Here is a 12,499-nt window from a genome sequence, read left to right as displayed (position 1 = left end):
GTCAAAACATCTGATGCTGCTTATTAATTTAATATTAGGGCTCAGGAACATAAATCCTGGGAATATAAACTAGTACTAAAATCATACATCAGAAAACATAAACATCTTAAAATGTATTCATTTATCTTTATTGTCTAAAGTTTTTATAGTGAGCACACATTACCAATATAAAAAAGTTTCTAAAAATCAGTAACTTTTGACATAAGACACAAAGTAGTACAAAATATATCATAAATACTTTAGAAATATATATGCAAATTACAGTATACCATATGTGAGTCAACATAAAAGGAAAGAAATCAACTGCTATGGATAAATAATCAAGATATATAGAGCTTTAGATAGATAACAGAACCCATTCTGGTCAAGTCCATATAATAATTATTGGCTTTTAAACAGAAAAGAATTCCTGAACACACCAAAACCAATTCTATCTCAGAGCACTTTTGTACACTCTTGTCAGACTGTGTTAGATACATACTCCTGAAAACATGGAAATAACTTTATGTTTTTATAAGAAGTTAGATTTTATAATTTCTATGACTAGATATCTAAAAATAGTTACATAATATAAAAAAAATATATCGCTTTGCTATTTGTCTAGGAAAAGTGTGTGCAAAAAAAAAGAGTAAATACAGAATTTCAGAGGTAACACTGGTAAATATTGTAAGAGGCAGCATCTCTCACAGTCCTCTCTAACTTCAAACATACCCGGCTCTTTGGCTGCTGCTCCACTCTCCTTTGGGTCTTCAGACACTAACAGCTGCTTAAAGCACTTCCTTCCCAGGGTCTTTTCTACAGCTGCTATCTGAAAGGTAAACATATACACACAAAATTAACCACTTTTGGGGAAAGTACTGCATTGTTAGAAAGGTAAAAATAATTCAAGAGAGGTTTATTTTCTAAAAGAGTTCTGATTATAGACATATGACAGAACATTTCTTCTGTAAATATTTTCAAAATACCAATTTCTTACCTTAGGTTTGGATAAAAGAGGACTGTAGAAAAAAAAGAGAAAAAAAAGAATTAGAAAAATTACAGCAGTGATGTGCTTCTAAACAAATGTCACTGAAATGGCTGTTACAAAAAAAATTACAGCTTCTCAGGATTCTAATATTAGCACAGAACACTCCACTGCTGAAACATTAACGCCGGCTCACACAGTTCAAAGGGCAGCAGTATCATGTGTGAATGTCTTCAGAAAGCTAATTACTAATGAAAGCTCCCAAATAAACTACAAATGCTAAAATCCAGAAAAAAGAAGAATGACCCTCTTTTGCTAATAGTGTATATAAAGAGTATTTCACATCTACGTATTTTTTAATTTTTGGTTTGTCATTATAATCTATAATAGATTATGGTAGAAGATAATTTTATTAGCATTATCCATGGAAACAGATTAAAAAAAGTTATTTTTAATGATATTTTAGGGAATACCCAATTTAACAGAATGTATATATTCACCAAGTGGCATGCACAAAAATGTTCACAGCCATTTTATTCACAATATTCAGAAACCAGAAACAATCCAAATGTCTATCAAGAATAGAATGAATAAATTAATTGCTACACAGTCATATAATGAATGCACACAGGAATAAAACAGAACAAATTACTATTGTACACAATAACACATTACACTGCAGACATAATAATGGGCAAAAGATGCTAAATACACTGCTCACAAAAATTAGGATATTTTTAGTCACTTCATATTCATTTTTGAAATATCCCCTAATTTTTGTGAGCAGTGTACAATATATAGTACATTCTGTATGATTACATTTTTATGAAATTACAGAACAGACAAATGTATTGGTACTCAGAAAGTGGTTGCTTTGGGGGGCTGGGTACTGACTTGGTACCTGCATGACGGCACTTTCTGAGGGGCAGGAATGTTCTGTGTCTCGGTGAGAGTAGTAGTTACACGGATACATACGTCTATGTAAACATTCATCAAGCTTGTTCACTTTAATGTACAGATTAACTTGAAAAAAAATTTTTTTTGGTATTTTTCTTTAGTTGGAAACGGGGAGGCAGTCAGACAGACTCCCACATGTGCCCGACCGGGATCCACCCAGCATGCCCACCAGGGGGCGATGCTCTGCCCATCTGGGGCGTTGCTCTGTTGCAATCAGGGCCATTCTAGCGCCTGAGGCAGAGGCCATGGAGCCATCCTCAGCGCTGGGGCCAACTTTGCTCCAATGGAGCCTTGGCTGCAGGAGGGGAAGAGAGAGACAGAGAGGAAGGAGAGGGGGAGGGGTGGAGAAGCAGATGGGCGCTTTTCCCATGTGCCCTGGCCAGGAATTGAACCCGGGACTCCTGCACGCCAGGCTGACGCTCTACCACTGAGCCAACCAGCCAGGGCTCGGAAATATTTTTTATGGTACAAATTTAAGAGTAATAATTTGGGGTCATTACCCAAATTTAAAGCATAAAATGCCATGCTCAGATTAAGTTCAATAAATACATGCTTTTTTAAATAATAAAAATTGTAACGTATTAAAAAATTATTACTTCCATGGGAAGGACAGGGAAAGTGTTTACACAGACTATTTAGAAAGTAAATAATCTCTTTTACCTATTTTTAAAAATTCCATTATTTTAAAACGCTATAAAGTTGAAAGTTAACATATTTAACTGGCTAAGAAGTTAGGCTATAATGCAAAATCCCTCCAAATACTGTTTCAAAGGTTCTAAATGACTAACACAAGGAAACTGTTTCGTGAGAGTTGAGTAAGTTATCACTTCTGAATCTAGAATCATTCTTCAAACACTGGTCTCAGATCCCAAAGCAATTTTCTATCTGCTGCATGAGCTAAGCAACAGTTACTTCTGTTTCTTAAATTACTAATAGAGTTTTAACAGATCTTTGTGTTTCTGAGTAAAAAGGAGAAAGAATTATCAATAGAATAGATTTTCAGCCTTTGCACTGAGGACTCCATATTAGTTTTACATCCCAATCTGCACCAGTTTAATCATTATCACGCTCCTCACCTTCATAATTCTAAGTCTTCAACTATGGATTAAAACCATATTTAAGTGCGATATTATTACTATTAAGATTTAAAGATCTAACTCTTTGATAACAAATCAAGGAATTTAAAATTATCTGGTAAACATAATTTTCCTTCTGCAGTATTTTGGTTAAATATTGTACTGTATTTGCTTTCCATTATTAGACTACTCTTTATAATGTGTTTACTATAATATAGAAACATTGACAAAGAACTATAATAAAAAGTCCTATATACAATTTTTTTCCATCTGAATTGCCCCATCTCTTAACCAGAGATCAAAATTAGAAGCTATATTTAAAATTTTCTAATTAAAAGATACTTTGAACCTATGCAATGTTGACCTTTAACTGAGATCAGTGTAAGAAACGGATAAAAGCTGAGAAAGGAACCTAATCATTTTATTTTATCTGGTTTAATTTCTCCACTGAAAACAGTAACAAAACAAAGAAATGAATCTTGTATCTCATATTCAACGCTACAATTCAACGTTCTTCAAGATTCTAGATTAAGCTCATTCTAAGCAAACATGGAAACACTTACTCTTGATGCGTTAAGCAAAATTTAGTAAGTTGCTCGAAATCTTCACCCTTCAATTCCTTTTCTGAATTCCTTAGAGACGTAACTGTATGTGGTTGTACAGTTTTCCATTTCGTTTCTAAATTTAAAATATTTGTTAGTCACTGACTATTACAAGTCACAATTTGGAGGCAAAAAATAGTTAAGTGACACCACTGATAAAGATTAGCACACTGAATTATCTTCTTAAATAACCCAAAAGTTAACACAGTTAGAAATACCTCAGTGATTACTTATCAATATATGTAAATATCATCTCAGAGACCAAATTAGTCAGTAAAGTATGCAATGGGATCAGAAGAAACGAAATAAGTTGCATGAGTTCTCTTTTTGGCATTGATATGAAGAACAAAATACAAAGAGAGGCTTTCTCACAATGACAAAGCCTTGCAGTAAAAATGCTACTTTCTTTGCAACATTAACTTGACTATAGAAACATTTATTTCTTGACTCAACAAAACCCAGTGGAATATGTTAACTTTCTAGATAGCAACTTGTTAGATGACTGGTAATTCCACATTCTCTGTACTCACCCCATTGTTAGTCTGTACTCACCCCATTGTTCTTGAATGGCAGAAAGATTTGCGAGCAATTGCTCATGATACAATCGTTCAAGCTGGATGAATTTCATTGCTTTCTCATCTGAATAGAAAACTTGAGGAAAACAGATATCCAGACTATTAACATTGAGTCCCACACGTAAAGAACAATGTCCTATATAAATTGAGAAAATCTAAAGCTGACTAAAATTGAGAGAACTCTAAATATTTTAAAATTTAAACAATTCTTAAGGTTTCTTGGTTTTGCACTAGGTACATTTTAATGTACATATTATGTAATAGCGACGGGTTCTATTTTACAAGCACACAGTTGAAACTAAATGAAAACTATAGTGCTCAAAGAGTGCCTGCTTGGTAATATATCTCTAGCAGTCCATTAAACATAACTGGAACCTGACCAGGCAGTGGCACAGTGGATAGAGCGTCAGATTGGATGTGGAGGACCCAGGTTCGAGACCCCAAGGTCGCCGGCTTGAGCGCAGGCTCCTCTGGTTTGAGCAAGGCTCACCAGTTTCAGCCCAAGGTCGCTGGCTTGAGCAAGGAGTCACTCGGTCTGCTCTAGCCCCCCCCCCCCCCTCTTTCAAGGCACATATGAGAAATCAATCAATGAACAACTAAGGAACTGCAACGAAGAATTGATGTTTCTCATCTCCCTCCCTTCCTGTCTGTCTGTCCTTATCTGTCCCTCTCTGTCTATGACACACGCACACACAAAGTAATTTTATTAAAAAAAGAAACATAATTGGAAATAGGACCCATACAAAATCCTGGAATCTAAGTGTTTCCCTTTTTTTCCTCTCTAAATTACTTTCTGTCAAGGAACTGTTAACCTCTTATCAACCTGTTTCTGATTTCAACTCAACTTGATCCTTTATTTATTTATCACTGAATGCTTTTCCCACAAAGCCAAAGGGCTACATGCCTAAACAAGGACAGAGCCAAATATTATATGGGTCTTTTGTAAAAATTTAGTTAACTTGCCATAGTGATTTTCATCATTACGTGATTCTACACTTTTGTAGGTTTTCTCTACAAAAGTGCCACTATCTCCATCTGTCACACATTTAGCATCCATGAGCTTGTGATCAATTGCCCAACTGTCTACCTTCCTTTGGGCCATGTTCTAAATGTTGACCCAGAAAGAAAAAAGAGAAACACTCACTGTTTAGTTTTTTGTCATTCCCAAGATCACTCAGAGGTTTAGTTCTCTCTCTCAGCTGTAGTCTTAAAGATATGCCAGGGATCACAAAATAGGCCAGGGAGAAGCAGGGACAATCCACAATGTTTCTCACTTGACCAAACATAAAAACTCCCTGAAAATTCTGCTAAAACACAGAGTCATGGGTCTGATCTCCAGAAGTTCTGATTGTAAGGCCCATGAGCTTGCATTTCTACGAAGCTCCCAGAGATGTTGATGCTGGTTCATCCCTGCCTCACGGCATACTCTGTTAGTTTAAAAAAAAAAAAAGCATTCTAGCTTGGTTTCCACCAGAACTGAATTTTCTACATACTTTGTAATAAACTTCCATTTTCTGAACTTGTCACCAGCTTATTTGATACAGTTCTGGGTGATAACTGCTTATCCCTCAATCTGCTCAGAGGTGTGATGCAAGTTAATAAGGTTAGGAGGGAAAAACATCACACAGATAAACAAAAACAGAGATTTATGATACTTCCTTTCTAGAGAGCATGTATTGAACCATCCCTCAAAAAGAAGAGTAATTTTTAAAAAGGGAAACTGAGGCCTGACTTGTGGTGGCGCAGTGGATAAAGCATCGACCTGGAAATGCTGAGGTCGCTGGTTCGAAACCCTGGGCTTGCCTGGTCAAGGCACATATGGGAGTTGATGCTTTCGGCTCCTCCCCCCCTTCTCTCTCTCTGTCTTTCTCTCCTCTCCCTCAGACTTTCTCTCTCCTCTCTAAAAAAAATGAATAAAAAAAAAAAATGGAAACTGAGACTGACCAGGCAGTGGTGCAGTGGATACAGCGTCAGCCTTGGAGGCTGAGGACCCAGGTTCGAAACCCCAAGGTCACCAGCTTGAGTATGGGATCATAGCCATGAGTTCTAGGTCACTGGCTTGAGCAAGGGGTCACTGGCTCAGCTGGAGCTCCCTGGTCAAGGCACATGTGAAAAAGCAATCAATGAACAACTAAGGTGCTACAATGAAGAATTGATGCTTCTCATCTCTCTCCCTACCGTCTGTTCCTGTCTGACCCTCTTTCTGTCTCTCAAGTAAATAAATAAATAGGGACACTAAAAAACTGAGGCAAGAATCATACCTATAGAAAGTTAACATACAGTCTCACTTAGAAGATTGTTTATTAAAAGTGAAAAAGTCAACCTTCCCCTTGTAGACATATGGAAGACCATTGTGAGATCTACTATGTTCAAAGTGCTTTGACAGGTTCTACCATGTGAGCATTAGTTGACTTAATACTGCTTTATTCTAAAGGAAGAAAATCCAATGAATTTTTGTTATATTTTTCAGCAATGTGCTCTCCCCTCCTAAACACACAAATATTTAGATTCTGGTAAAACTAGGGCTAATTTATTAAAGGCCAAATTTGGTTAGTTCTAGAGAATTTTCTGGAGTGACAGAAATTCCCTACATCTTGCTTTCTGAGGTGATTACATTGATGTATGCAACTGTTAAAAGCCATTGAAAATGACAGGTCTATACACTTTATTGTATATAAATCTCATTTAAAAAATCGACAGTTTTCTAAGGGTTCTATGAATTTCTTCCTGTAATTAGGAAAAGGATACAGTCCTCCTCCTGGAAATAGGACTCTGCTATCTGTGAAAAATAAACAACAAACAAGAAATTAAATTAAAATTTGGATAAAAAGCCAAATTTGGAAATAGACCTTGAAACTCTAAAAGTCTTTAATATCAAACTAAGAAAACTATTTAGCTACATTTACCAGTTCAGAGGATCTGACTGTGGGCACAGGACACACTGTACCAAAGTAAACAGAAACATTTTTTGGTTTTTATACATTATTCTTCCTTTTCTATTTCAAGTCAAAGCAAACTTCATTGATTCATTAGAGTTTAGAAGTAAGAACTCTAAGAATGAGGAAAATACTAGATAGAGGCTTATAAAGATGTAACACAAGTAAGTGAATGACTTTGTTTTTTGTCAGTTAAAAAGTTGACATGTCACACAATACATGAGACCTTACAATCCCATTTATTTCATTTCTATTACACAAACTACCTCACAGGACACTGACTTTTGGTTCTGTTAATATTACAGAGAAGCTGGGTCACGTGCTAAGAGTTGAGCAATGATGTTTGGAATTTATACAAAGTGCTGCCCAGTATAAAGGGCACTGGATGGAGGGTCCAAAGAGACGGGCTCTCATCCCAGCTGAGGCTTATCACTTACCGGAGTCATTCTAAGGCTTTAAATTTAAAAATTATTTGATTCTGAAAACTTTGAAATCTTTTATCTAGAATATTATTTATAAACAGAACCAAAAACAAGAAAAATTGAGAAATATCTGCATAAACTAACTGTTGTCAGTTTATAATATTTCATACAAGTACTGTATACTTTTTTTTTTTTTTTTTTCTCAAGCTGGAAACGGGGAGAGACAGTCAGACAGACTCCCGCATGTACCCGACCGGGATCCACCCGGCACGCCCACCAAGGGCGATGCTCTGCCCACCAGGGGGCGATGCTCTGCCCCTCCGGGGCGTCGCTCTGCCGCGAACAGAGCCACTCCAGCGCCTGGGGCAGAGGCCAAGGAGCCATCCCCAGCGCCCGGGCCATCTTTGCTCCAATGGAGCCTTGGCTGCGGGAGGGGAAGAGAGAGACAGAGAGGAAGGAGGGGGGGGGGTGGAGAAGCAAATGGGCGCCTCTCCTATGTGCCCTGGCCGGGAATCGAACCCGGGTCCCCCGCACGCCAGGCTGACGCTCTACCGCTGAGCCAACCGGCCAGGGCCAAGTACTGTATACTTTTAAAAGTTTTCACAGATTTGTACTAAATCTATAGTAAAAAAGGCATCCTATTTGTAGATCATTATCTCCATTTTCCAGGTAGCTGCCAATGCAGAGAGCAATGAGCTATTTGTCAAACCTGTAAATCTGCAAGGAAAAGTAATGGTTTTTCCAAATCCCACAGTGGAAACAGCATACTGTTAAAGGAAAATATATGCCTAACTTAAAATTTATTCTATTGCTATAACAGTTTTCTGTGAGCAATACAGGTGTCACCGTTCTGTAAATTTTTAGTTTAAAGTTTTATTCCAGCCTGACCAGGTGGTGGCGCAGTGGATAGAGAGTCAGCCTGGGATGCTGAGGACCCAGGTTCAAAAACCTGAGGTTGCCGGCTTGAGTATAGGCTTGCTGGCTTGAACATGGGATTGTAGACATGACCCCATGGTCACTGGCTTGAGCCCAAAGGTCACTGGATCAGCTGGAGCCCCCTAGTCAAGGCACATATGACAAAGCAATCTATGAACAGCTAAGTTTCTGCAACTATGAGTGGATATTTATCATTTTTCTCTCTTCTTGTCTGTCTATCCCTATCTTTCTAAGAAAAAAAGAAAAAGAAAAAGTACTCATTGTTCACGCAAAAGTTAAAATAAAACAGAAGTAATAGGAATAAAAAGCAAAGCTTTTCCTACTTCCCTATACCAGTTATTTTCATTTGAAGGGAAAATAAACACAGCTAGTTCATAAATATGTTATTTTTTCCCTAAAATTAGCTCTTGGGGAAGAAAGCTTCCTCAGCGCTGTCCCAACAGCCTCCCAAGCTCCTATATGCGGGGTAGAATCCATAACGGAGGACTGGATTTTAGGTTATTACTAACAATGGTCCAGAAGTTGAGTAAGGTTGACAGCGATGGGTTTAATGAAGTACCTGGTGAAGGCAAAGGGGAAGCGTTCTGGAGTCCAGCTGCTCCACCTCACCGCGGATGAGTGAGAACAGAGACTGCAGAGCAGGCCCGGGGGCTCGGGGCTGGTGGTTGGCATTCCCTTCAGCAGGTTCCTTCTCACTAACAGCATGCGAGGCCGCACTGAGCACTTTTTCTTGCATTAAAGGAGTGGAATCTCCTGAAGAAAGTCCTTTCGGAAGTAATTAAAATGCCAATGTTAGGATAAATTTCCATCACGGTGGAACACCTTAACACAATGATGCCTGTTAACAAAATTTTCAAATAAAATTAATTATATGAATAAGCCCCCAGAATCACAGTAATTGCCCCCGATTAAGACTGTGTTGAGCCTGACCAGGCGGTGGCACAGTGAATAGAGCGTCAGACTGGGATACAGAGGACCCAGGTTTGAGACCCCAAGGTCACCAGCTTGAGCACAGGATCATCTGGTTTGAGCAAAGCTCACCAGCTTGAGCCCAAGGTTGCTGGCTTGAGCAAGGGTCACTTGATCTGCTGTAGCTCCACGGTCAAGGCACATATGAGAAAGCAATCAATGAACAACTAAGGTGTCGCAACAAAGAATTGATGTTTCTCATCTCCTTCCTTGCCTGTCTGCCTGTCCCTATCTGTCCCTCTCTCTGACTCTCCCCGTCTCTGCCACAAAAGAAAAAAAAAAAGACTGTGCTGACATGTACTTGCTTCCATTAGCACATACATAAACGATTTTTTTGCAGAATTATAATTAAAAGAGATCTAAATAAAAGCATGCAGGTTAAAACCCGACCCAAAACCTGACTCTCTCAAAGAAACAATGGATTAGCTATATTTTGAAGTCCTACCTTGCCCAAAATGAAACAGAATTGAACAGAGAGATACAACCACTTATCACATGAAACTTCTAGCTAAAGAAGTTCAGTTTCCTCTTTAAATTCTGGTCTGGTGACTTTAGAACTATTTCTGGATCCCAGATGAACAGCAGCAATTCAGCTGCCAGAGCCAATGGCCACAGAAACATTTCTTCTAATTACAAGAAGTAATACAAACTTCTAAAAAGAAAAAGGATAAGGCCCTGGCTGCGTAGTTCAGTTGGTTATAGCGTTGTCCTGCCATGTCGAGGTTGCAGGGTCAATCCCCGGTCAGGGCACATACAAGAATCAACCAATAAATGCATAAATAAGTGGAACAACAAATCGATGTTTCTCTTTGTCTCTCTCGCTTCCCTTTTCTCTAAAAATCAATAAACAAAAATAATAAAAAACTTAAAAAAGAAAAAAAACCCATCAGTAAATAAATGCTTAGTCCATAGCTCCTGAAATGATACACAAAAATTTAAACATTTATTCATTATACAGTATGATAACATAACTTCAACCTTCACTAAAATCTCTGTATCAGCCTGACCAGGCGGTGGCACAGTGGATAGAGCATCGGACTAGGATGCGGAGGACCCAGGTTCGAGACCCTGAGGTCGCCAGCTTGAGCATGAGCTCATCTGGTTTGAGCAAAAAGCTCACCAGCTTGCACCCAAGGTCACTGGTTCCAGCAAGGGCTACATGGTCTGCTGTAGCCCCCTGGTCAGGGCACATATGAGAAAGCAATCAATGAACAACTAAGGTGCTGCAACGAAGAAGTGATACTTCTTGTCTCTCTCCCTTCCTGTCTGTCTCTGACTCTACCTGTCCCTCTGTCTGACTCTCTCTCTGTCTCTGTAAAAAAACAAAACAAAACAAAAACTCTGTATCAGTTTCTAGTTTCCATATTCAGATTGACAGACTGTGACCCTGCACAGACCTTCAGCTAGTCTGCCTCATAAAGGATCTTTCTCAGGAATTCAGTGTGTGTTCACGATTGAGGATGTCCTTCTCAGCTTTCCAGATTGTGTTCAGAGCCCTGTTCTACTGCCTTCTAAAGAAACTCACAGCTCTGGTGAGACTGGTCAATTCTTCACTTCCCTAATAAAATACTTTGTACCTTTCTGAGCAATTACAGGTTTCTAACAGTTGGAACATTTTCTTCTCATCTATGCCTCTTTATGGCCTCCCCTAACGAAACTCGGGTACCATGGTATCCTAATTATAGCCAGCCGGGTCTCAGTACTAAAATTCCAAGTAATGTGCTTTGTAAAAAATAAAATCACCTATAGTAATTTCTTATATTTTAGAAAATTATCTCTTATCTATTTTATATCATTTGGCTTCTGGTAGTAGAAAGTCCAGTGATGGCTGTTATTTTCCAGGGACAGTATTTGTGAAAACATGGGCGATTCTTCTGCTTTCTAATTTTTAAACCACATGGTAGTTCTAAGAAATTTTTCATGGAGAACTACAAAAATAATTAAGAGAATGACTTTTATTTCCCTTTTCTCCAGCCATACAACTAATTTCATATAGACTATGACAAGGGTAGACAGCCATAGTCTAAACTTCTTTTGATAAAATTCTTCCCACATAGTTATCAAATATTAACTCCATGCTTCTTCTTTGAAAAAAATGTTGAAATTTTATAATACTCATTTTCAGTAGAGGGGAGGAATTAAATAAAGTCTTCTAAGAATACTGCCAAAAAAAGTCAAGATTTTAAAAGTTTTCAAAAAAGGGACAGAATCTATCACTACTATCTAAAGGAGGCCAAAAAAGAGTTCCGAATGACAGACATCAAAACAAACATTGTGGATATCTCAGTTATTTAGACAGTGTAGATTCATAATGATCACGATTCCTGCTAAATCCATTTGCTCTGTAATAACGTTACACATAAGTACAATTTGTAAACAAGCAATGCATTAGTGAGTAAAATTATGTACCCAACAAAAGAAATTTTAACAGGAAAAATATTAATCCTATAATATAAGTAATAGACGTCCCAAAAGCCTACAGAAGTCTAAGGATTTCAAGAGAAACAGAAGGCTAATGTGAACAATTAGAAAGAATATAGTACTTTAATCATTAAGAGTAGGAAGTGGATGAAAATATGAACTAAGCTCAGATGGGTTTTTCCAGAGGTATTAATATGTCTGGGAAACTTGTAAAACTCACAACACGAAAGGATTATTTACCAGGGCTTGAAGATCATGAGCTTCAGAGGTGACTTAAATAAAATCATCTTACCTCTTGAGATAACATTTCTTGCTGGGACAGATAGGATAAATCAAACAGTACTAGAACATGAGCAAGAGACTTCAATTCTGTCATTACTGTCTTAGTGACCTTGGAGTAGACATTTTCTGTACTACAGTTTCCTCATCTTTAAGATAAAAGGATTGGCTAGATGAAATCTCAGGTACCTCCTAGATCTGACCATGATAAACATTCAAAATCTCCATAGCGATTCTGATATATAAGAAATGTAGACAGGACGACCCCATACCCCAGTCTACGAGACAGCTCTGACAGAGTCTGATCCCCGACTAACCCAGGGTCAGGCCAAGCCCTGCAGACCCAGCATCTAGGCAAGCAA

The 12,499-nt window shown here is 38.0% G+C and overlaps 1 protein-coding gene across 2 annotated transcripts in view; it reads right to left on the bottom strand.

Annotated features, from left to right (window-relative positions):
• Window positions 1-12,499, bottom strand: part of CNST (consortin, connexin sorting protein) — a 77,973-nt gene that overhangs the window by 23,498 nt on the left and 41,976 nt on the right. For both annotated transcript variants that reach the window (XM_066236912.1, XM_066236919.1), the window contains exons 3-8: window positions 9,028-9,233; window positions 6,923-6,953; window positions 4,152-4,238; window positions 3,561-3,675; window positions 977-998; window positions 712-808 (exon numbers count right to left, since the gene is read on the bottom strand). In XM_066236912.1, the coding sequence (XP_066093009.1) occupies window positions 712-808; window positions 977-998; window positions 3,561-3,675; window positions 4,152-4,238; window positions 6,923-6,953; window positions 9,028-9,233 (558 nt within the window). The remainder of the gene's footprint in view (window positions 1-711; window positions 809-976; window positions 999-3,560; window positions 3,676-4,151; window positions 4,239-6,922; window positions 6,954-9,027; window positions 9,234-12,499) is intronic.

The sequence above is a fragment of the Saccopteryx bilineata genome, chromosome 1 (assembly GCF_036850765.1).
Source record: "Saccopteryx bilineata isolate mSacBil1 chromosome 1, mSacBil1_pri_phased_curated, whole genome shotgun sequence".
Lineage (NCBI taxonomy): Eukaryota > Metazoa > Chordata > Mammalia > Chiroptera > Emballonuridae > Saccopteryx > Saccopteryx bilineata.
This window is presented reverse-complemented; position numbering and strand designations above follow the sequence as displayed.